The sequence below is a fragment of the Cervus elaphus genome, chromosome 19 (genome assembly GCF_910594005.1).
Source record: "Cervus elaphus chromosome 19, mCerEla1.1, whole genome shotgun sequence".
Lineage (NCBI taxonomy): Eukaryota > Metazoa > Chordata > Mammalia > Artiodactyla > Cervidae > Cervus > Cervus elaphus.
In genome coordinates this window covers 48,182,973-48,208,950 of record NC_057833.1, presented here as the reverse complement: position 1 = coordinate 48,208,950, position 25,978 = coordinate 48,182,973, and the positions used below count along the sequence as shown (strand labels likewise).

The window sequence follows — 25,978 nt, the reverse complement described above, 5'->3', positions numbered from 1 at the left end:
TGTCTGGCCTCTGGCTATGGCCATAACAGCCTACGTCCTGGGCCCTTCGAGGGGATAAGATTCTTCACTGGGACATTTAGAAGTATATTCTGCAGCCTCATTCCCCTTCTTGTGGCCAAATCCCCAAACTTCCCTCAGTCATTACCTTCAGTGTCCCCCCTCCCAGGTCTGGGGACTCAGACCGGCACACATACTGTTTCCCTTCTTCGAGGTGTGCTCTCCCTGCCCTGCACCTACTGGCTGGCCCAGGACATGATCCTGCCTCTGGCTGGTATGTAGGGTCCCAGGATGTAAAGACAGAAGGATGTTAGGGATCAGAGTCCTTCCCCACACTAGAGAGTTGTCTCCTGCAAACCTTAGGGGGCTGTTCCTCCTATGACTTGAGGATTCGAGTGTACATCAGGGTTCGTTTATTGAGTCCTTAAAATGTATGTGTTTTCAATAAGCACCAAGTATGTAGGTGCTATGTTAGAGCCTTTTTATTGCGTGTGATCCTCAAAAAACAGCCCAGTAATTTAAGGATTAGGCCCATTTTACAGATCAAGAGGTTGAGGTTCAGAAAGCTCTTTAGTTTGCCCTTGACCATACAGGTATTAGGGCTTCCCTGAGGCTCAGCTGGTAAAGAATCCGCCTGCAACATGGGAGACCTGGGTTTGATCCCTGGGTTGGGAAGATCCCCTGGAGAAAGGAAAGGCTATCCACTCCAGTATTCCAGCCTGGAGAATTCCATGGACTGTATAGTCCATGGGGTCTCAAAGAGTCGGACACTGTTGAGCGAGACTTTCATTTTCACGTTCATAGAGGTAATAAATCCAGAATTAGGAATAAAACCCATGTCTCTCTAACTAGAAGTCAAAGTCCCATGCACAAGGCGGGGAGAGGGGAAAGCTTGTGGGAAGGGGGAGCATGTATGAAACACTTTCTGCCATGGTTTCCCTGGCTGCAGGAACCAGGGTGTGAATATCACAGTGGAAAGGATTCCGTATCTTCAAACCTTAGGGAGGAGGAATCAGTGGGCAAGCAGGGCAGGAGGGTTGGCTCCTTGTCAGTCCTGACACACAACCTGCCAGCTCTCGGCCTGTGCACTTGAGATCACCTGGCTGCATCCTGGAAACTAGCCAGTCACACCTGGGCAGGTGGCCCGCCCAGCCTCCGCAGGTTGAGGAAGCAGGAAAAGGCGGCAGTGAGAGGAGTGGGCAGAGCTGCTGGCAATGGTGGCTGGAGTCCCAGCTATGATGAGCTTTCTCTGGTGCCTGGCTCTGCCCCTTTCCTTCTGCTGCTGGGAGGCTGGGGCCCCCAGGAGCTCTGCAGGTAAGGAGGTGAGAGGCTGCCTGTGGGCTTCTCTCCTGACTCTGGGTGGGAGTTTCTATACTACAGCTCTTTGTGGGTGTAAGTAGCTCTCTTGGGTTAGTTACAATCAATCAAAAAGCTATACAGCCTTCCCAGGTGGTGCTAGTGGCAAAGAACCTGCCTGCCAATGCAAGAGACATAAGAGATGTGGGTCAGACTCTCTGAGTCAGGAAGAACCCCTGGAGGAGGGCATGGTAACCCACTCCAGTATTCTTGCCTGGAGAATCCCATTGTACAGAGGAGCTTGGTGGGCTTCAGTCCCTAGGGTTGCAAAGAGTTGGACATGACTGAAGCGACTGAGCACGCATAAAACTATACTTGAAGTATTGCATGCGTGTGTTCTCAGTCGTATCTGGCTTTTTGTGACCCCATGGACTCCTCTGTCCATAGGATTATCCTGGCAAGAATACTAGGGTGGGTTGCCATTTCCTTCTCCAGGGCATCTTCTCAACCCAGGGATCAAACCCACATCTCCTTCGGCTCCTACCTTGGCAGATGGATTCTTACCACTGAGCCACCTGGGAAGCCCCACTTAAAGTATGACTGTTATTGATAAAGAATACACAATGGCAAAGGGTCAGCTTAAAAGCATGTAACGCTGCAGTCCATGCAAATGTGAGGTTGCTATGGGTTTGTTTTTATGCCTGTGCGGGTGTGAGTATGTGTGGAGGGAAGAATAGGAAGTCAGAGGGTGTAGGCTGGTGACAAATCTGATTAAAGCCAAAGAACGTAGCTTGACAAGATTCTTCCTCCTTCAAGTTAATGTTTTAGCACAGATTTCCTTTAAAAGTCCATTAAATTTTTAAAATTTTTATATTGGAATATAGTTGATTGAGAAAGTTGTGATAGCTTCAGGCGCACAGCAAAATGACTCAGCTATACATATACATATATCCGTTCTCCCCAAACTCCCCTCCCATCCAAGCTGTCACATGACACTGATCAGAGTTCCCTGTGTTATATAGTAGGTGCTTGTTGTAAAAACCTGTTTTTGCTTGAAAAGTCACAGATGGCTTGTGGAGGGTAGATTCTGAGAGAGGCAGGGCTTTTATGAAAGAAAAGAATGAACACTGACCTGTAATAGAAATGGTGCCAAGCTTGTCACATGCATTATCTTTTGTAAAAATAGACTGTATTTTATTTTATTTTTTTTTAGACTGTATTTTTTAGAGCAGTTTTAGGTTCACAGCAAAACTGAGCAGAAAGTACAAAGATTTCTAAAGAGGCCTTGTCTCCCACCTTCTCACCACCCCCTCCATTATCAACATCTCTCACCAGAAATATACATGTGTTACAACTGAGGAATCTACAGTGACACATAATTATCACACATTGTCTTTCAAAACTTAATTTTTTTAGAGCAGTTTTAGTTTCACAGCAAAATGGAGAGGAAGGTACAGAGATTTTGCATATACCCCTGTCACTAACTTTTTAATCCTCACAATAACCTTGTGAGAGATACATTCTCACCCTCATTTATCCCCTGCCCCCCAAGTGAGGAGCCCAAGTGAGGCTTCTAACCAGCATGAAGTAACTCTGCAGAGCCAGGAGTTTATTCCACACATCATGCCTAACCACTGGACCACACTGCCTCCTGCACTCATTATCTCCCAAGCATGTGCTTCACATTTAATGTAGTGTTTCCAACCAAGTGAAATAGGTACCTCAAGCTCCATTGTACAGATGGGACAACGCAGGCATGGAGCCGGGAGACTTGGCCGGGTCAGGTTTGGTAAGCGGCAAGCCAACAGAGGAGAGGGGACTGGAATTCTGGGTCCAAAGTCCACATGCTTTCCTCTCCCCAAGTTTGATTTGAGGAATGGTTCAGGACAGCTGCAGCACTCTAGAGCTATTAAGGGCCAGGATGGGCTTTGCTCTGTTTGAGAAGACCCTGGGCAGGTAAGAGAGTTGGGTTGGGGGTTGTAAGAGCCCCGAAGACGAACAGGCGATGGGTTTGGGAAGCCTGAGGAGGTTCCACAGCAGGATAACACCACTGGGCTCCCAAGAAAGGAAGAAAATGTGTCAGGGGAAGTCAGCATCAGACCCCATGGTTGTGTTTCAGGCTGTGTGGGCTGCCGCAGAGAAGCTCTGCCTCCAGCTGTGGGGACTGAGGAGCCTCAGAGAAACTGGAGTGAGGAGAAGCAAGTATATTCCTGCAAAAGTGTGAGTTGTGTGTGTAGGTAGACAACACTGAATGGGCAATGAGAACGAGGGCCATGACCACATAATCAGCGTGTGGGTACAGCCTGAAACCCTCGCTGTATGAAAGTAGGTTGTGTGATTTCAGGTGACTCCTTGAGAGGACATGGTCGGGGAGGGATGCTTAATGACTCCCGGAAGGCTTAGGAACGGAAGCCGTATTCCCTTTCCTCTCTGGTGCTCACCCCCATGACTAGGCAGGTAGGAAACACTCACTGGTAGGAGACAGAGTCAGGATTTGCACCAGTAAATCATCAGACTCCAGCTAGCAGGCAACACAGCTATGACTAGAGCGCAGTCTCTTGCTTCTTAGCCCAGTGTTCCATCATCATCCAGTGGGAGACACAAGAGGACAAGCCAAGAGCCTCTTCTGATATCCTGGGTAGAGATGACCAAATGGCCCTGGCCTTCCTGTGGGTCCTTGGATACCTCTGGGACAGTAGGTCTCAGAAAAGGCCATCTTAAACCATCAGAACCCTCCAAAAGTGTGCATATGCTTTTATCTTTTCCTTCCAAGAGTAGGGTTACCAGATAAAACACATGGCAAACTTGAATTTCAGGTAATGACTTTTTCAGTATGTCTTAAATATTACATGTACAGGAGGCGGTGATCAAAACCATCCCCAAGAAAAAGAAATGTAAAAAGGCAAAATGGTTGTCTGATGAGGCCTTACAAATAGCTGAGAAAAGAACAGAAGCAAAAGGCAAAGGAGAAAAGGAAAGATATACCCATCTGAATGCAGAGTTCCAAAGAATAGCAAGGAGAGATAAGAAAGCCTTCCTAAGTGAACAATGCAAAGAAATAGAAGAAAACAATAGAATGGGAAAGACTAGAGATCTCTTTAAGAAAATTAGAGATACCATGGAAACATTTCATGCAAACATGGGCACAATAAAGGAGAGAAATGGTATGGATCTAACAGAAACAGAAGATATTAAGAAGAGGTGGCAAGAATACACAGAAGAACTATACCAAAAAGATCTTAATGACCCAGATAACCACAATGGTGTGATCACTGACCTAGAGCCAGACATCTTGGAGTGCGAAATCAAGTGGGCCTTAGGAAGCACCACTACAAACAAAGCTAGTGGAGATGATGGAATTTCAACTGAGCTATTTCAAATCTTTAAAGATGATGCTGTGAAAGTGCTGCACTCACTATACCAGCAAATTTGGAAAACTCGGCAGTGGCCACAGGACTGGAAAAGGTCAGTTTTCATTCCAGTCCCAAAGAAGGGCAATACCAAAGAATGTTCAAACTACCACACAATTGCACTCCTTTCACATGTTAGAAAAGTAATGCTCAAAATTCTCCAAGCTAGGCTTCAACAGTAAGTGAACCATGAACTCCCAGATGTTCAAGCTGGATTTAGAAAAGGAAGAGGAACCAGAGATCGAATTGCCAACATCCATTGGAGCATAGAAAAGCAACAGAATTCCAGAAAAACATCTACTTCTGCTCCATTGATTATGCTAAAGCCTTTGACTGTGTGGATCACAACAAACTGTGGAAAATTCTTAAAGAGATGGGAATACCAGACCCCCTGACCTGCCTCCTGAGAAACCTGTGTGCAGGTCAGGAAGCAACAGTTAGAACTGGACATGGAACAACAGACTGGTTCAAAATTGGGAAAGGAGTATATCAAAGCTGTATATTGTCATCCTGCTTATTTAACTTTTATGCAGAATACATCATACGAAATGCCAGGCTACATGAAGTACAAGCTGGAATCAAGATTCCCGGGAGGACTATCAATAATCTCAGATATTCAGATTACACCACCCTTACGGCAGAAAGTGAAGAGGAATTAAAGAGTCTCTTGATGAAGGTGAAAGAGGAGAGTGAAAAAGCTGGTTTAAAACTCAACATTCAAAAAATGAAGAACATGGCATCCAGTCCCATTGCTTTATGGCAAATAGTTGGGGAAACAATGGAAACAGTGACAGACTTTATTTTCTTGGGCTCCAAAATCACTGCAGATGGTGACCGCAGCCATGAAATTAAAAGATGCTTCTCCTTGAAAGAAAAGCTGTGACAAGCCTAGACAACATATTAAAGAGCAGAGACATTACTTTGCCTACCAAGGTCTGTATAGTCAAAGTTTTGGTTTTTCCAGTAGTCATGTATGGATGTGAGAGACCATAAAGAAGGCTGTGTGCCAAAGAACTGATGCTTTTGAACTGTCGTGTTGGAGAAGACTCTTGAGAGTCCTTTGGACTGCAAGAAGATCAAACCAGTCAATCATAAAGGAAATCAACCCTGAATATTCATTGGAAGGACTGTGATGCTGAAGTACTTTGGCCACCTAATGCAAAGAGCGAGCTCATTAGAAAGAACCCTGATGCTGGGAAAGATTGAAGGCAGGAGGAGAAGGGGACACCAGAAGACAAGATGGTTGGATGGCATCACTGACTCAATGGATGTAAGTTTGAACGAGCTCTGGGAGATGGTTAAGGACAGGGAAGCCTGGCGTGCCACAGTCCATGGGGTCAAAAAGAGTCAGACAGAACTGAGGGACTGAACAACAACAAATATTACATGACAAATACACATACTAAAAAATATTTATCATTAGCATTATTCTTTATTTATATGACAAATTTAACTGGGCAGCCTGCATTTTTATTTGCTAAATTTGGCAACCCTCCTCAAGAGATCAGAGAAGGAAATGGCAACCCACTCCCGTATTCTTGCCTGGAGAATCCCAGGGACGGAGGAGCCTGGTGGGCTGCCGTCTATGGAGTCGCACAGATTTGGACACGACTGAAGCGACTTAGCTGCAGCAGCCTCAAGAGATACCTCAGCCCCTCCCCCTCGACAGACAGGAGAGGCATCTATCAGCTCATAAATAATCCTGCTGAAGCCTCCCCTGGGGAACAAATGGCTGCTGGCCCTTCACTCACACGACCTCAGAGGGTCATTCAAGCGAGCAGAGACATTCTGCCCTATGGAGTTGTTGTTCAGTCACTAAATCGTGTCTGACTCTTTGTGACCCCATGGATTACAACATGCCAGGCGTCTCTGTCCTTCACTACTCCAGAAGTTCGCTCCAAAAAATCGATAGGAAGGTGACAAGGATTCTTTCAGAAAGTTCTGAGAGTTGTGGTTCCTGCTCCACAGTTCTTGGCTCATTTGGATCTTCTGATTTTCTTTGCTCCCTCTTGAATTGGGATCCTGGCCCACACTTTCACTTTGATGACTTCAGACCAATAAGGGTCTCGATTTGGGGGCTGGCTTGCCTCAAGTGGGCCATCAGAGGACCTCAGCCAGGGCAATCCCAGTTCCATGGCTGCTACATGGGGCTGCCTTCCCAATATTGCCTCCTCTTCCTTGAAAATATAGTTGAAAAATAAGGTCAAATGATCCCTCCTCCCTGCTTCCTCCCAGTAGTGCCCAGGGATAAATCTAAGAGCCTGTGTCAAGTCAGTGCCCTGGAATTCACAGCTCACAGAGTTGCTTTTACCCAATACAGGCCCCAGTGGATCAGGCCACACAGAAGTGCCCGCTGTGACTCCAGAGGTCTGGACAAGCTCAGAGGAAGTCTTTCAGGCTACTGACCTCACTGATCCCTCTGTGCCAAACCACGCCTCTTGGGAAACTCAAACCCTGAGCACCCAAACCTCTGACAGGACCTTCATCAGAGGTGGCACCGTTTCAGAAGCAGAGACCAGGGAAGATAAGGCCATGGCTCTCATGACAAGAAAGCCTTCCAAGTTCATGGCTGTGATCACTACTCCCATGGCAACATCATCCACAAGTGGCAGCCCCATGGGATGTGTAAGGACCACTGTCATAGGCAGTGAGCTCTGGAAAGTTGTCTTTGAGAACCTTTGCACTTTTGACAGCTCTGAAGAAGCAAAGAGAATCTTGAAATTCACTTACATTTCTGAAGCTGAGGCCCTACCCTCAGAGAGCAGTGCCTCCTCTGACAGCTCAGTTCCAGCCGTCACCACCTCACAAGCCCTGCCAGCAGACATCACTGCTCTGACTAAGGCCTTGGTTACCTGCATCACCAACACCAAGGTGATCAACTGCAGAGTTATGGAAACAGAACCAACTGCCGCCATCCCTGGGACCTCATACATAGATCACAGCTCCACAGGAGGACAGGCCCTGACCACCTCTGAGAGGTCAGCCTTGCCTGACTCCACTGAAGCAAAATCACACCTTACCAGGAACACAACCTCTGTTGAGACCTGGACAATAGCCCACGCCACAGAATCAGTCACACCTGCTGTCACAGTCACCCTCAGTAGCACCTCAGAAAAGGAAATGACAGCAGCCAAGGCCACTACCCCAAGTGGAACCTTGGTGACAGTCAGCAAGAACCTTTTGGAAGAAAGCTCAGCCCTCTCTGTTGAGACAACAAGTGACACCAGTATCTCAGGGATAATTACTGTCTCTACAGAGGATGCGACAACAGTAAGCAAAGTGACTTCCCCTGCTGGGTTCTCAGCTATGGTCTACAGCTTCTCCAAAGAAACCTCCACCACGAGTTCCACCTCCTCAGAGACTTCTACCACACACAGCACATTCAGTGGGTCCATTCCCACCATCAGCAGGAGCTCTCTTCCTTCTTTCCATCTGCCTATGGTTGACAGTATCCCAGAAACAAGTGTTACCTCAGCCAAGACCACAGCCTCAGCCAACAGCAGCCCCACAGCCTCAGCCGACAGCACCCCAGAAACAAGTTTCTCCTCAACCAAGATCACAGCCACGACCAGTAGTAGCTCAGAAACAAGCGTCACCTCAGCCAAGACCACAGACTCAGTGAAGACCTTGAAAACAGCCAGCGCAGGTGGAGGGAAGCCCTCAACAACCCCGGCCACCACTGGTTGGACAAGGTGGACAGATATTACTCCAGGTGAGTGGCTCCCCCGCGTGTAATCTTTGGGAATTTGGAGTTTGGCTTCTGCATGTTTAAGGAGATAGGGGAGAGGAAAATGAATCTGGAGGCTTCTTCTGAGCCCTGTCTCACATGTCACCTTTTCATGATGTTCTAGTAACAAAACCAGTAACAAGCAGAATTAAAGTAGGGTATGGAGAAAGTTCAGCACCGGAAGTGTGGAGAAATGGTTTGGGATATTGTCTTTGCCCTGAGTGATGTAGGACAGGTCCCGGCCCAGGTCCCTTCCCCTCTGAGCCTCAGTTTCACTGCCAGTACCTGGAGGGGGTTGCAGTGAAGTCCTTTCCAGTTCTGCCATTCCATGATGTTAGCTGTTGAATAACTACTGTGCACCAGGGAGGGGCTAAATTTTATTTAAAAGACACAGTCCTCATGCTCTGAAAGCCTCTGGTTCAGCCAGAGCCACACCAAGTGGAAATTGGGAGAGTTTAGCACGCAGGATGCACTTTATGGAACTGGTAACGTAAATGGTGGGGGCTTCCCAGGTGTCAAGCCAGAGAAGCAGGTTCAATCTCTGGGTCGGGAAGATCCCCTGGAGAAGGAAATGCAACCCACTCCAGTATTCTTGCCTGGGAAATCCCACAGACAGAGGAGGCTGTCGGGCTACAGTCCATGGGGTTGCGAAGAGTCAGACCTGACAGCAGTTAAACAGCACTTGCAAGTGTAAATGGTGACTTAAAAATCAGTCAATAAATTGGACAAAGATTTGGGAGTTGAAAGCTACATCTTGAGACAACTTCTTTAGGGAAGAAGTCCCTTGTCGGCAGTCAGCCCAGCTTCTGATCAGCCTGGAGACTTCACCTCCACTTCCCATCATCTTTCCTCATGCCTCATCCCAGCAGTATCCTCTGCTCGCCAGGCTTTTTTGGGAAGGTGAAATAAAAATATTAATCACAACCACCTTACTGAATATCTTTTGAATTTCAGGCAGAGGTGATATAAAAACATTTCACAGCCAGTAAGCATGGCAGCAGCTGACGGTTCTCTCTGATGGCACGCTTTGCATGTTATTTCCCCTAACTAAACCTTGAAAACCATTTTATGGAGTGGGTGTTCTTACTCTAACTGACAAGTGAGGAAATACATTTAAAGGCTGTTAAAAAAGTAGCAGTAGAATTCCAAATGAAAGTCAGCTTGATTCCAAAACTCAGAGTCTCCTGTTGTGCTTTTATTTTAAAAGCTTAAAGTATTAATATTTTTCTTTTAAAAAGATTTCATTTATTATGTGTTGATTAGATGATACATTGACATGATTTAAATTTCAATAGATACATAGATTACATCTTAGATGTCTTTCTGCTATTGCTGTCCCCTTATTACCCAGTTTGCCTTTCATACGTATCTGATGGTATCACTTTGTTGTGAATCTTCTTCTGGACATGCAATATGCACATGGAAGCATAAAAAGGAAGAGGGAAGATATCTTTATATTATAGCAATATAATATAGATATTGATACTCTATCATATAGCTATAGACAATATCTACCTTCTTTTTTATGCAAATGGAACATGTGATAAACACAGATCTCTTGATACAAAGCTATCTTTTGGTATGGTTTCTCAGTATTTTGTTTTACCATAATTTCTTTAACCAGTGTTTTCTGGATGGACATTTAGTTCATTTCCAGTATTTTGTTATCATGAACAAAAAGTGCTGCAGTAAATAATACATTTTTCAGTTGTGTTATTTACTGTAGGATAAAGTTTTAGAAGTGCAATTCCTGGATTAATTCCAATAGTACTCTGATAGGAAGAATTGACTAAAAGGTGGCAGGTAAAGCTTAAGGCTCAAGGAAAGAATGAAGCTGTCTACAAAGCCTTTAAGTCAGGAAGGCTGGATTGAAAGACAGCTGCCACCTTAGAGCTGGACGAACTGGCCGAGCACATCCCCTTAGAGACCAGCTTCTCTGCGGCCTTTCTCTGGCTGGTCCCGTTCCCAACAGCTTCATCCAGGGCCCCCAGGCCTTCAGAACATTCTAGATTCACTTTCATTTCTCCTTCCTCACACTACTCTTTTGACTTCACCACATGTGGAGGGGGCCTTTACTCCTCATTTTCTTCCCTCTTGTTGGGAAGACATTATGATGGGTCCAGTTACTGGAGAGAAGGAATCCTGTCTTTGCAGTGAAGAGAGGGAACGCTCTGTGTGAACACAGACACACTTATACATGAGAGTAAGCGCACATGTACAGAGCAGGGACAGAAGCTGGGGACCACAGTTCACATCTTGATTCCGGAAATGACTTACCCATGCTTTTGTCTTCTCACGGTTCTCAACTTGCAGGCGCAGATGGAGGCTTCCTCCTCCTGAGGCTGAACGTGGCCTCCCTTGAAGACCTCACTGACCCCAGAGTGGCAGAGAGGCTGATGCATCAGGTGAGCAGGCACTCTTTGTGCCGGGGAGTGAAGGAAAGCGAGAGGTTCTTGGAGATGCTGGGGAAGATCTGCAGGATACAGAAGAGCTGCTGCTACATTAGGGAGGGTCTAGTTTCTTGTGGAGTATTAGGAATGAAATCTAAGAATCTCTCCCTGGCTTTGTTTCTGCCTGTTTTTTCTGAGTACTAAATTCCCCTCTCTGCTATATATATATATAATTATATATATATATGTATATATATATATAAAATTCTTTCCCTCATCCCAATTTCATTAGGCCCTAGGAAGATCAGGCTTTCTGGTCCCTGGGAGAAGGTTAATGTTGTTAATGGACAGATAGTCAGGATTTTAGTTGCACATGGCAGCAACCCAATGCTTCGGAGCTTATTTAAAAGGCAAGGAATTGGTTGAAAAACCTAGAAGTGGCTGTCCAGCTTCAGGTCTGGCTGGATCCAGAAGCTCAAACAGGATCATCAGGATTTTCTTTTTCTTTTCCCCTCTTAGCTCTGCTCCCTTCATTCCTCAGAGTCTTTCATATGTAAGGAAAGGCAGTTGTGACAGCACCAGATTCACAAGGCACTTATCTCTCCCAAGTGCCTCCTAAGGAAGGACTGATCTCATGGACGTAGAAGGGCTACCATAACTGACAGCCTGACCTGAACCACATGGAATGGAATGAGAGACCACAAAAGAAATAGGGTTGCTAGACAGAAGGGGAAAAAAAAATCATAGATGTATGCTCTAGATGGACATCAAGACTGTATTTGTAGAAGCTGGGAAAATTCTCCTAAAACCCAGATCCCTGGACAAAGCTTCTAGTGCTGGAATTCTGGGATTACGGTTTGGGGGGATGGTGTGAGTCACTGGAAGGTTAGAATGAGTCAGCTCAGCCTAACCCTTATGTCCACATCTTTCTGCCAAGGAATGATGGGAAGAGGGAATATTTGGGCTCAATAGGTCTGTTAGTGGAAGGAGGGACTTAGGACTCCCATAAGAAAGTCTCTGAACATGGCTTCCCTGTTGGTCTGCGGTGAAAAATCTGCCTGCCAATGGAGGAGATGCAGGTTTGAACCCTGGGTGGCGAAGATCCCCTGGATAAGGAAACAGCAACCCACTCCAGTATTCTTGTCTGGAAAATCCCATGGACTGAGGAGCCTGGCAGGCTACAGTCCATGGGGTCTCAGAAGAGTCAGACATGACTTAGCAACTAAACAACGAACACAGCATGGGGTTTTGAAGAGGGACAGCCAAATAAATGACAGATTCCCAGGGTGTGATAATCCAAGTAGCAAGTGTTAATCCAGCCAGAGCTATGTCAGATTTGAACCCTTCAAACTGGAAACTATTTCAGAGTCAGAAAGAAGGTGTGGAGATAGGAGCAGATCAGTTGAGGTGTAGGAACCAGGCCACGCAGCTGTTGGGTATCAGTTCCTGTTGTGAGCTGGTTACTGGTGAAAGTTCAGAGGTCAAACAAGAAGCTCTGCAGTTAGGTAGATCTGAGTATGAGCTCCAGTTCCTAATTGTGTGAACTTCTGTAAGTTACTCCATATTACTTTCCTCCCTTGTAAAATGAGGCTAGTACTACCTGCTTTATGGGGCTTCCCTGATGACTCAGCAGTAAAGAATCCCTCTGCAATGCAGCAGACACCAGAGACGAAGGTTCAATCCCTGGGATGGGAAGATCCCCTGGAGGAGGAAATGGCAACCCACTCCAGTATTCTTGTCTGAAATATTGTATGGAAACAGGAACCTGGTAGGCTACAGTCCAAAGGTTTGCAAAGAGCTGGACATTACTGAGCACACACACACATGTGTGTACACACAGCACCCCCCCACACATAACCCACTTTATAAGGTTTTTTGCTGTTCAATCGCTAAATCGTGTCCAACTCTCTTGCGACCCCCTGGGCTATAGCTCACCAGGCTTCTCTGTCCATAGGATTTTCCCGGGCAAGAATACTGGAGTGGGTTGCCATTCCCTTCTTCAAGATTTCTTCCTGAACTAGGGATGGAACCGCATCTCCTGCATTGACAGGCAAGAGCTCCCAGAGAAGTCCCTGCTTTATAAGGTTACTGTGGGATTTAAATGATAGGAATGACATAGCCTATGTCCAGCCTGCAAGAAGCTCAGGAAGTGCTACTGGCCTCTTCATACGTCCTCTGTCCCTTCCTGTCCTTGGCCTGTGGTGAGCTCGCGGGCCACAAGGGCTGGAAGTACCACCTTCTCCTTTTGCCTAACAGCTCAGCCATAAACTGGACCTGCTTACATTTCCTGTCCAAGTCTCCCTGCTGCATGTCAGGAGTGGCTGAAGAACACCAGCTGCAACCAGGCACAGTTGCATGCGGAAGGGAGCAGTGCTGCCTATGACCTGGGCCCCACCACGTCTGGAGCCATGTTACTGTGCAGAGATGTCCCTGGAAGGTTCCCATGTAGATTGGCAGATCACGGCCTTACCCAGACCCAGTAGTGGGACCCTGGCCCACGTATGCCTGGGGGTAGTGTGTAGGGAGGGGGTGGGGTCTGCCCCTTGTTGCAGAGATGACCTTGGGCTTCCCCTGGCATGTGTGTTGTGCTTCAGTAAAGAGCGAGCTGATCACCCGTCTTTCACCTATTGTGTGCTTGCATCCTGCATTAAAAGTATACTCGGTGTGGCTCAGGGATAACTTTATATGGTACAGGAATTTTGTGCACCTTCACCACTACCTCCCTCCTTCATGCTCGTCTGGTTCTTGGCTTGAACTTTGATTACAGTGCTGGCCCTGGAACCTGCTGAACTGCGAACTCCTTCAGAGCAGGAACCACATCTATTTATCTCAGGATTCCTTGAACCTAGCAGAACACCTGGCCTGGAATAGGATCACAGAGAATGCTTGATAAATTGACTTGAATTTCAAGTTCTCCACACAAGCAGTGCTCAATCATTCCTCCCCCATAACTCGCAAGTCATATAGTCTTTTAAAAATTAAATGTGGACTTTTTTTCCATTATAGAGGTAAAACTTGCTTTTAAAGCTTAGAGAAATTCAAAAGGACCGAGGAAGGAGAAAAAAGAAATGAGAAGAGGAGGGGAGGAGAAAGAAAGAAACATCTAAAATCCACCTCTAGTTGTCTGGAGTTGTTTAGTTTTATTTAACAAAACCATTGTTAATGTATACGTTCAGCCTCTCCACATGCATGGTTCTGAGTGGATCTCCACCAAGGGGCACCTTACATTCAATATTTCCAAGATGAAAGTACTCAGCTTACCCCTAAACCTGCTCTGCCTGCATCTTCCTCATCTCAGTTCAGTTCAGTCACTCAGTCGTGTCCGACTCTCTGCGACCCCATGAATCGCAGCACGCCAGGCCTCCCTGTCCATCACCAACTCCCAGAGTTTACTAAAATTCATGCCCATTGAGTCGGTGATGCCATCCAGCCATCTCATCCTCTGTCGTCCCCTTCTCCTCCTGCCCCCAATCCCTCCCAGCATCAGGGTCTTTTCCAATGAGTCAACTCTTCACATCAGGTGGCCAAAGTATTGGAGTTTCAGCATCAGCATCAGTCCTTCCAATGAACACCCAGGACCGATCTCCTTTAGGATGGACTGATTGGATCTTCTTGCAGTCCAAGGGACTCTCAAGGGTCTTCTCCAACACCACAGTTCAAAAGCATCAATTTTTTGGCGCTCAGCTTTCTTCACAGTCCAACTCTCACATCCATACATGACCACTGGAAAAACCATAGCCTTGACCAGACGGACCTTTGTTGGCAAAGTAATGTCTCTGTTTTTTAATATGCTATCTAGGTTGGTGATAACTTTCCTTCCAAGGAGTAAACATCTTTTAATTTTAATGGCTGCAATCACCATCCGCAGTGATTTTGGAGCCCCCAAAAATAAAGTCTGACACTGTTTCCACTGTCTCCCCATCTATTTCCCATGAGGTGATGGGACCAGATGCCATGATCTTAGTTTTCTGAATGTTGAGCTTTAAGCCAACTTTTTCACTCTCCTCTTTCACTTTCATCAAGAGGCTTTTTAGTTCCTCTTCACTCTCTGCCATAAGGGTGGTGTCATCTGCATATCTGAGGTTATTGATACTTCTCCCGGCAATCTTGATTCTAGTGTGTGCTTCCTCCAGTCCAGCATTTCTCATGGTGAGCTCTGCATATAAGTTAAATAAGCAGGGTGACAATATACAGCCTTGACGTACTCCTTTTCCTATTTGGAACCAGTCTGTTGTTCCACGTCCAGTTCTAACTGTTGCTTCCTGACCTGCATACAGGTTTCTCAAGAGGCAGGTCAGGTGCTCTGGTATTCCCATCTCTTTCAGAATTTTCCACAGTTTATTGTGATCCACACAGTCGAAGGCTTTGGCGTAGTTAATAAAGCAGAAATAGGTGTTTTTCTGGGCTGTGATAGACCGCGCAGACAGAGTGGCCGTGAGGAGCCACCCCTCACCCAAGGTCAGGGGCAGCGACCGAGAGCGCCAGGCTGCGACAGCGCAGGAGTGGCGGCTGAGAGGAGCTAACCCACGTTCGAGGTCAGGGGCGGCGGCCGAGAGGAGTAACCCCACCTCCAAGGAGCGGCTGCTGCCGGGCGCAGGAGGGCTGAGAGGATCTACTCCACGTTCAAGGTCAGGAGGGGCGGCCGGGAGAAGATACCCTTCCTCCAAGCTAAGGAGCAGCGGCTGCGTTTTGCTGGAGCAGCCTTGAAGAGATACCCCACGTCCGAGGTAAGAGAAACCCAAGTAAGACGGTAGGTGTTGCGAGAGGGCATCAGAGGGCAGACACACTAAATCCATAATCACAGAAAACCAGCCAATCTGATCACAGGACCACAGTCGTGTCTAACTCAGTGAAACTAAGCCATGCCGTGTGGGGCCACCCAAGACGGTCGGGTCATGGTGAAGAGGTCTGACAGAATGTGGTCCACTGGAGAAGGGAATGGCAAACCATTTCAGTATTCTTGCCTTGAGAACCCCATGAACAGTATGAGAAGGCAAACTGATAGGATACTGAAAGAGGAACTCCCCAGGTTGGTAGGTGCCCAATATGCTATTGGAAATCAGTTGAGAAATAACTCCAGAAAGAATGAAGGGATGGAGCCAAAGCAAAAACAATACCTAGTTGTGGATCGGACTGGTGATAGAAGCAAGGTCCGATGCTGTAAAGAGCAATATTCCTCATCTCAGTTAATGTCAATTGTAAGAAACTCTTTCTTATTTCTCTGGGTTTGTCTTTTCACATTATATATCCGGTTCATGAGGAAATTCTGTTGACTCTAGTGTCATCAAAATGTGCTCAGCATGTGATCCCATCTCCACTGCTCTCATCCTCATCCAAGTTGCCATTATCTCTCACCTGGTTGACTAGTATCTTCCTAACAGGTCTCTCTGTCTCTACCTTTACCCTTCACCCCTTGTCTAGTCTTGGAACATCAGCCAGAGCTGTCCTATAATGTAAGGCAGACTGTCACTCCTTTGCTCTAAATCCTCACATGTCATTCACAGAAGAAGTCATATTCTTACAGTAGCTTGCAAAACTGTACGTGAGCTGCACACCTCCTCCAGCCTCTTGAACTTGCTCACTGCACTTGAGTCCCACTGACTTATTTGTTGTTCCTCAAATGTGTCAGGTCCTAATGCATGCTCAGTCTGCTTAGAACGCTTCTCCTCCAGACATTCACGTGGTTAACTCCTCCACTTCCTCCACCTTCTTAGTGGGTCTAACTGACCACTCTCCTCTGTTTTTTCTCTGTAACACTGATCACAACCTGATATAATACATACCTTATTTGTCTTGCTTATTATTTTTTCTTCACCTAGAATGAAGCGTTTATACATTGCAGTATCCCTGTGTCTAGGACAGTGCCTGGCACATAAAAGGCTCTCAGTAAATATTTGTTAAGTAAAAGAAGGAAATATAACAACTAGGATATGACTCTGAATAAGGGGAGTATGTGTATTTAATTGACCCACTTCCTTTTGCAGAGTGGAGTTTTACAAAGCAGATTGGACAAAAATAATGTAAACTTTCATTTCAGTGTATTTGTTCAACACCAACAACAGAAGGAAGACCATGTTGTGTGCCTTGGGGAATTCAAAGATGTCTCTTCCCACATGGATTAAAGTTAGTAGGGAGAGGAAAACTCCTATTCATGCTTAGAAGCCCAGTTCATCCAGTACCTCCTCATGGTGGCTTTCCTCAAATTCCCTAAAGAGGAGTTAGTTTCTTAGTCTCTTCATTTCTTCTTAACACTTAACATGCTATGTCATGATTTATTTATTTACAGTTTTGTTAAATCAAGACAAAGCACCATATAGTACCCATCTCTATAGCCACAGAACCTAGCACAGAGCCATGGAGAGCACTTGTATATTTGCTGAATGACTTAGGTGATGGGCCATGTGAGCAGATGACCTTGAAATATGAGCACTGGGCTTTAAAAGGTAAGAAAATGGCATTCAGTGTTGAAGTAATAGAATGTATATTTAATTTCTTAAATTTGATAAATGTAATGATATATATTTGGAAAAAAAAAGATAATTAAGCTACACTATAGTTAGGTATGAATGGAGAGAAGCTTATTTAACACTGCTGTTACATAAATCCAATTTTAAAATAGTTTTTTTCCTTTCTTTGATACCTTTCTTTGAAACAGATGATACCTATTAAAGTGGATAATTTAATCTTAATTACATACATATAAGGACATACATGTACATACAGTGGTGATTTCTAATATCGGAAGCCAAAAACATCTGTAAAATATGGGCTACACCAACTATTGATAGAAGTATTTAGGAATTAAGGTGTAAGAGTTTAATTGTGCTTCTCTGTGTGTGTGTGAAAGAGAGAGAAAGAGGTAGGGAGAGAGAGCTACTGGAGATGACCAAAGTTAGCAGAAGTAATGTAACCAAACCAGCAAGAACCAGCAGTGCCTGGAGAAAATTCTCCAATTATTTAAGATTCAAAGGTGTGTATATGTGAGATGAAGATGCCACATATTTCATAAAGACAAAGGTGGGTGGGGACTAAACAAGACAGCCTGTTTAAAGTCACCTGTGACTCAGTGCAAACTCAGAAGGCAAAAATGCAAGGCCACGATGAGGACAACAGCAGGTGGAACTTTTCTGATGATAGACTTTAACTGAAGCCTCTGCCTCGGCCTGTCCTTCCTTCATCCCTTGTGAGGGGAACCAGCCACCAGTCAGCAGAAAGCAGTGAATGGTAACTAATCCCATAGTTGCACCCCAAATTCGAATGAGTGGGCATGTTTTTGGTATCAATAAAGTACATTGGTATATCCTGTCAGTGATCAATTATGCATCACCCTGCTCATTGAAAACTGCTTTCCTCGGGCCCACAGGGAGCTTTTGGAAGGTTCCTTGACAGCAGAGAAGTCTGGGCAGGGGTATCTGTGTCCAAACCTCTCCCCAGACAGCCTCCTTTGACCCCCAGTGCCCACTGAGAGTGTCTCAGCTGCCTGCCACCAACCAGAGGTGGGGATGAGTGGTCTGCTTCTTCTTCTCTGCCTGCAACCCTGAAGAAAAACCCATCAGTTCTTCATTTCAGGTGTATAAGTGACAGAATCACAGAGCCAGGAAGTTGATGGAAACAGGCAGCTGTGTCCTTGATCTAAGCCTGTTCTTCCCAGGTGCCATCTTCCTTTGCCATGACACCCTCTCTCTACATGCACAGCATCCCAGCCGTTTTGACCAGGTTGCCAGATAAAATATAGGACAACCAGTTAAAGTAGAATTTCAGATAAGCAATGAATGCTTTTTAAAATATATGGATGTCCCAAATAGTTCATAGGCATTTTATGCTGAAATTTTATTTGTAAATAATTCAAATTTAACTGGGCTTCCTGTAATTTTATTGCTCAATCTGGCAACCCTACTTTTAATGCCTCCTCTCCTACCAATGTCCCCACTTCTTCCCTTTTCCCAGTCTGTGAGTTTCCTTCTGCTGTGGCAAGCCCTCAACCTTCTCTTAGGCTTTGGACAGCGCTGCTGCTTCTGATAGGATCATCCATCACGCACTTTCTGTCTTTCTGCTCCCTCTTCCTCTCTCAGTGGAAGAAGAAGTTTGGTGTCTGAACATGGCTGAGAGGAGGAAAGACTTTAGGTCTAGATGCCTTGCTCCCTATTTCCACTTTGCTTTTGTTTTCTCAAGTTTCCTCTTAGCAGGTTTGATGACACAAAGTAGCTATAACAATCATGTCTTGATGTATTTAAAATGAATAGCCTGCAAGGATATCACATGGAACTCTGCTCAATGTTATGTGGCAGTCCTGATGGGAGGGGAGTTTGGGGGAGAATGGATACATGTATATGTATGGCTGAGTTCACTATTCACCTGAAACTATCACAACATTGCTTGTTAGTCAGCTATACCTCATTACAAAATAAAAACTTTAAAAAGGCAAAAAAAAAAAAGAAAAAGAAACTACTAACCCAAAGGGCTTTTCAAGTGCCCCTGGTGGTAAAGAACCCACCTTCCAATGCAGGAGACATAAGATAGGATTCAATCCCTGGGTTGGGAAGATCCCCTGGCATGGCAACCCTCCAGCATTCTTGCCTGGAGAATCCCATGGACAGAGGAGCCTGGCAGGGCTACGGTCCATGGGGTTGAAAAGAGTTGGACATGACTGAAGCAACTTAGCCCGCAACCCAAAGATCGCTATGGGACAGATTCTGTCAAAAGTGGCAGTGACAGACACACTGGAAAATACTGTGCTGTTTCTTTAATGTTTACATGGCCTCGGAGATTTCAAAAGAAATGTTTTATGCATAAAATAACATCATAAAAGAAAAGCCTGCTACTTGACAGTTTCCCTTTAATGGAAAGATTTTTTCACGCCCATAAGCATTTGATGCCTGCATCTGTTAGGGAGAAAAGGAGAGTATGACTTCCCTTTTGGATGTAGAGAGTCGAGATTCACAGAGATCATGAAACTGAAAGTTGCTCAGTTGTGTCTGACTCTTTGCGACCCCATGAACTACACAGTTCATGGAATTCTCCAGGCCAGAATACTGGAGCAGGTAGCCTTTCCCTTCTCCAGGGGATCTAACCCAGGGATCAAGCCCAGGTCTCCTGAATTGCAGGTGGATTCTTTACCAGCTGAGCCATAAGAGAAGCCCAAGAATACTGGAGTGGGTAGCAGAGATCATATAACTTGCTTAATGAAGATAGCAAAAACGCTATAGTTTCCCTGATTAAATTAGCACTCCACTGAAATTTAAAGCTTTATCTACTGTTTCAGGTATGTTTCTTTTTATGCGGCTTTGGGTGTGTGTTTATATTTTAATTCTAGGGAGTGGCTTGTTGTTATCATTTTGAAAAGTCCAGTGGTTCCTAGATTAGGTCCTCTTGCCTGGAAAATCCCATGGACAGAGGAGCCTGGTAGGCTGCATTCCATGAGGTCGCTAAGAGTCGGACACAACTGAGTGACTTCACTTTCACTTTCATTTTCCTAGATTAAATGAAACAGATTTTTCCAAGGCGGGGGTGGGGGGGTCGGGGGGGGCGGGCGGAGAGGCGGGGGGGAGGGGAAACAAAACAACAAAACAATCATGCCTTGCATAGCATTGGTCAATCCATTGGTCAAGGGTCCTCACTGGGTTTAGGATGAAATGTAACTTTTGTACCTGAAGCTAAAGGAGAGCCTTCCTTCTCTCTCTGTGTGCCCCTGCCCCCAACCCACCTCAAGTCACATTATAAAGTCCTCATCACATAGCTTGGGACTGACTGCTGTCGTCAGGGCGTCGCAGTCTCACCAGTCCATTATGCTTAAGTCATCCTTCCCTCTTTGTTTTACATTCTCTTCTTTCTAACAGCTGGATAATGCCCACCCCCAACCCATTTCTCTTCTGTATGTGCTTAATTCTTTTCTTTGAATTTTTACTGGTTTTTAGTTAATAAATTTTATTTTTTAGAGTAGTTTTATGTTCATAGTAAAAATGAGCCAAAAGTACAGAGAATTCCCATATAGCCCCTTCCCCCAACACCTTACAATCTCCCCCACCATTGACATCCTCCATCAGAGTGCATTTGTTACAATCGATGAACCTATGGTGACATATTTTTAGCACCCAAAGTCCATTGTTGATGTTAATGTTCACTCCTGGTGTTGTATATTTTATGGGTTTTGACAAATGTATTATAACATGCATTTGCCATCACAGTGATGTACAGAGTAATTTTCCTGCCCTAAATATCTTCTGTGCTCTGCTGATTCATCCTTCCCTCCCTCTTAAGACCCTGGACACCACCGATTTTATTTTTACCAATGCCATAGTTTTGCCTTATCCAGAGTGTCATATATTTGGAATCATAAAGTACGTAAACTTTCCTTTATGTCTTCTCATAGCTTAATAGCTTATATCTTTTTAGTGCTGAATACCATTTCATTGTCTCAAGTATCATAGTTCATTTATCTATTCATATACCATTTCGTAGACTGCAGCCATGAAATTAAAAGATGCTTGCTCCTTGGAAGAAAAGCTATGACCAACCTAGACAGCATATTAAAAAGCAGAGACATTACTTTACCAACAAAGGTCTGTCTAGTCAAAGCTATAGTTTTTTTCAGTAGTCATGTATGGATGTGACAGTTGGAATATAAAGAAAGCTGAGTGCCAAAGAACTGATGCATTTGAACTGTGGTATTGGAGAAGACTCTTGAGAGTCCCTTGGACTCCAAGGAGATCCAACCAGTCCATCCTAAAAGAAATCAGTCCTGGATATTCATTGGAAAGACTGATGCTGAAGCTGAAACTCCAATATTTTGGCCAGCTGATGCGAAGAACTGACTCATTTGAAAAGACCCTGATGCTGGGAAAGATTGAGGGCAGGAGGAGAATGGGACGACAGAGGATGAGATGGTTGGATGGCATCACCAACTAGATGGACATGAGTTTGAGCAAGCTCCGGGAGTTGGTGATGGACAGGGAAGCGTGGTATGTTGCAGTCCATGGGGTCACAAAGAGTCAGACACGACTGAGTGACTGAACTGAACTGAACTGAACTGATACCAAAAGACAATTTTGTGGCTTCCAAATTTTGTAATTATGAATAAAGTTACCATAAACGTACATGTATAGGTTTTTGTAGTGGATGTAAGTTTTCAGTTCATTTGGGTAAATACCAAGGAGTGCAGCTGCTGGATCATATGGTGAGAGTATGTTTAGTTCTGTAACAAACTGTCAAACTGTCTTACAAGGTGGCTGCACAATTTTGCCATTCCCTGAAGCAGTGAATGAGAATCCCTTTTGCTTCACATCTTTATGGCATTTGGTGTTGTCAGTGTTCTGGATCTTGGCCATTCTCATAGGTGTGTGTTGTTTAGTCGCTCAGCCATGTCTGACTCTTTTGTGACCCCATGGACTATAGCCTGCCAGGCTCCTCTGTCCATGGGATTTCCCAGGTGAGAATACTGGAATGGGTTGCCATTTCCTTCTCCAGGGGATCTTTCCAACCCAGGGATCAAACCCACATCTCCTGCATTGGCAGCAGGATTCTTTGCCACTGAGCCACCAGGGAAGCCTCTCATGCGTAGTGGAATCTTATTGTCTTAATTTACAGTTTTCTAATGATGTGTGATGTTGAACATCCTTTCATAGCTTACTTGCCATCCATGTATTTTATTCAGTGAGGTCTATGCTCAGGTCTTTTGCCTGTTTTTTAATCAGATTGTTTTCTTGTTCTGAGTTTTAAGAGTTCTTTGTATATTTTGGATAACAGTTATTTATCAGATGTTATCTTTTGAAATCTTTTGCCCAGTCTATGGCTTACCTTCTCATTCTTTTGATATTGTCACAGAAGTTTTTAATTTTAATGAAGTCCAGCTTATCAATTCTTCCTTTCATGGATCATGCCTTTGGTGTTGTACCTGAAAAGTCATTACCATACTCAAAGTCATCTAGATTTTCTCCTATGTTAACTTCTAGGAGTTTTATAGCTCTGTGTTTTACATTATGTCTTGAACCATTTTGAGTTAATTTTTGTCAAGGGTGTAAAGTCTGTGTCTAGATTCATATTTTTGCATGTGAATGTTCAGTTGTTCCAGTACCATTTGTTTGAAAAGCTATCTTGTTTCATTGTGTTGCCTTTGCTCCTTAGTCAAAGATCAGTTGACTATATTCATGTGAGTCTATTTGTGGGGTTTTTTATTCTGTTCCATTGATTTGTTTGCCTGTTCCTTTAATAATAGCACACTGTCTTGATTACTGTAGTTTATAAAATACTTAGCTTAAAAGTCTCCAAGTTGAGTAATATAGGTCCTCTGTTCTTGTCCTTCAATATTGAATGGGCTATTCTAGGTCTTTTGCCTCTCCACAGAAACTTTAGAATCAGTTTGTCATTACCTATAGAAAATCTTGCTGGGGTTTTGACTGGGATTGCATTGAATCTATAGATTGAGCTGGAAGAGCTATTAATAACTTCTAGACAATATTGAGTCTTCCGATCCATGGACATGGAGTATCTCTCCATTTATTTAGTTCTATGATATCTTTCATCAGCTTTTATAGTTTTCCATATATAGATGTTGTACATATTTTATTGGGCTTCCCTATTGGCTCAGTAATAAAGAATCTGCCTGTCAATGCAGGAGATGTGGGTTCCATCCCTGGGTTGGGAGGATTCATTGGAGAAGGAAATGACGACCCACTCCAGTATTCTCGCCTGGGACATCCCATGGACAGAGGAGCCTGGTGAGCTACAGACTGTGAGGTCACAAAAGAGTCAGACACGACTCAATGACTAAAACAACAACGTATTTAGTTAGATTTATACCTAAGTATTTAATTCTATTGGTTGCTAATGTACATGGTAATGTGCTTTTAATTTCAAATTTTGTTTGTTCATTGTTGGTATAAAGGAAAATAATTGACTTTTGTGCATCTTGTATCCTACAATCTTGTTATAGTTGTTTAATAGTTTTATAAGATTTTTAAAAAATTCTTTCAAATTTTCTACATAGACAATCATGTCATTTATGAACAATGATAGCTTCATTTCTTCCTTCCCAATTTTTTTTGTGTATGTGTCTTACTGAATTAGGACTTCCAGTACAAGTTGAAAAGTAGTGGTAAGAGGGGGACAGTTCAGTTCAGTTGCTCAGTCATGTCCGCTCTTTGCGACCCCATGGACAGCAGCACACCAGGTTTCCCTGTCCATCACCAACTCCAGGAGCTTGCTCAAACTCATGTCCATCTAGTTGGTGATGCCATCCAACCATCTCATCCTCTGTCGTCCCATTCTCCTCCTGCCCTCAATCTTTCCCAGCATCAGGATCTTTTCAAATGAGTCATTCTTCGCATCAGCTGGCCAAAATATTGGAGTTTCAGCTTCAGCATCAGTCTTTCCAATGAATATCCAGGACTGATTTCTTTTAGGATGGACTGGTTGGATCTCCTTGGAGTCCAAGGGACTCTCAAGAGTCTTCTCCAATACCACAGTTCAAATGCATCAGTTCTTTGGCACTCAGCTTTCTTTATATTCCAACTCTCACATCCACACATGACTAATGGAAAAACTATAGCTTTGACTAGACAGACCTTTGTTGGTAAAGTAATGTCTCTGCTTTTTAATATGCTGTCTAGGTTGGTCATAGCTTTTCTTCCAAGGAGCAAGCATCTTTTAATTTCATGGCTGCAGTCACCATCTGCCGTGATTTTGGACATTCTTGCCTTAGAGGCAAGAGAAGCTAGAGGGGGACATCCTTGTCTTATTTCTGATCTTAGCTGGAAAGTTTTGAGTTTCTCAGCATTAAGTTTGATGTTAGCTGTAGGATTTTTTGGAGAGAAAGAGAAAGAAGGTTTTATCAAGCTAAGGAAGTTCCCCTCTATTCCTTGTCTGCGAGAATTTTGGTCATAAAATTGTGTTATGCTGTGTGCTGCACTGTGCTAAGTCACTTCAGTTGTGTCCGACTCTGTGAGACCCCATGGACTGTAGCCCGCTAGGTTCTTCTGTCCATGGGATTCTCCAGGCAAGAATACTGGAGTGGGTTGCCCTGCCCTCCTCCAGCGGATCTTCCCGACCCAGGGATGGATCCCGCCCCTCTTATGCCTCCAGTGTTGGCAGGTGGGTTCTTTACCAGTTGAGCCACCTGGGAAGTCCTTAAAAAGGTGGTGAATTTTGTTGAATGCTTTTTCTGCATCTATGAATACGATCATATGATTTCTTTCTCAGTCTTCTGACATGATAAATTATATTAATTTACTTAAAAATGCTGAACCAACCTTGCAGATCTGGGATAAATGCCACTCAGTTGTGGTGTATAATACTTTTATTCATAGTTGGATTTGATTTGCTAATATTTTGTTGAGAATTTTACATCTATGTTTATGAGAGATTAATGTATAGTTTTATTTTCTTCTGATGTATTTCTGGTTTTATTATTAGGAAAATGCTGATCTTACAGAATTAGTTAGGAAGACTTCCTCTACTTCAGTCTTCTGAAAGATTATAGAGTTGGTAGAATTTCTTCCTGAAAAGTTAAATAGAATTCACCAGTGAACCCATTTGAGCTATGTGCTTAATTCTTTTTTTTCTTTTGTTGACTGCACCATGCAACATGCAGGATCTTAGTTCCCCAATCAGGGGTTGAATCCACGCCCCTTCTAGTGGAGGTAGCAGAAGTGCAAAGTCCTAACCACTGGACTACTAGGAAATTTCAATGTGCTTAATTCTTGATCATGAATGCTGTGATTAAACGAATGTGATTCTATATGGAGACTTGATTACACTATGGGGCATTTGAAGGTAAAACAACAGCCTTGTACATATTGACAGGAGCTTCATCTGCTGGGAGAAGTCATTCTCTAATGAAAAGCAGTTTGGAGCCTCTGCTCAGATCAGAGATCAAGTTTCTCTGGGAACTTCCTTCAACATCACTCACACACATCTACAAGTCTGAGCTTGAACATCAAGTTTGTATCCTGTGACCACCTTTTATACCCTATGGCTACACTTGATTGGATCAGGGATGGACAACTGACATAAGCTGGACCAATCAGATTCTCTCTCTCTTCACGGGTTTGGGATAAGACCAAAAGGCAACCACCTAGTCTCTGCATAGAGTTGGAGCTGAGGTGCTCTAGACACAGGAGGTGTGGACCAGTTGTTGCTGGAGTTGTTCTACCAGATATGGATGA

The 25,978-nt window shown here is 44.4% G+C and overlaps 1 protein-coding gene across 1 annotated transcript; it reads left to right on the top strand.

Annotated features, from left to right (window-relative positions):
* Window positions 1-1,046: 1,046 nt before the first annotated feature.
* MUC20 (mucin 20, cell surface associated) lies at window positions 1,047-13,435 on the top strand. Its single transcript, XM_043874590.1, has 4 exons — window positions 1,047-1,311; window positions 7,024-8,415; window positions 10,744-10,835; window positions 13,077-13,435. The coding sequence occupies exons 1-4, from the start codon at window positions 1,212-1,214 to the stop codon at window positions 13,143-13,145; spliced, it is 1,653 nt and encodes a 550-aa protein (XP_043730525.1). The 5' UTR covers window positions 1,047-1,211; the 3' UTR covers window positions 13,146-13,435.
* Window positions 13,436-25,978: the final 12,543 nt, after the last annotated feature.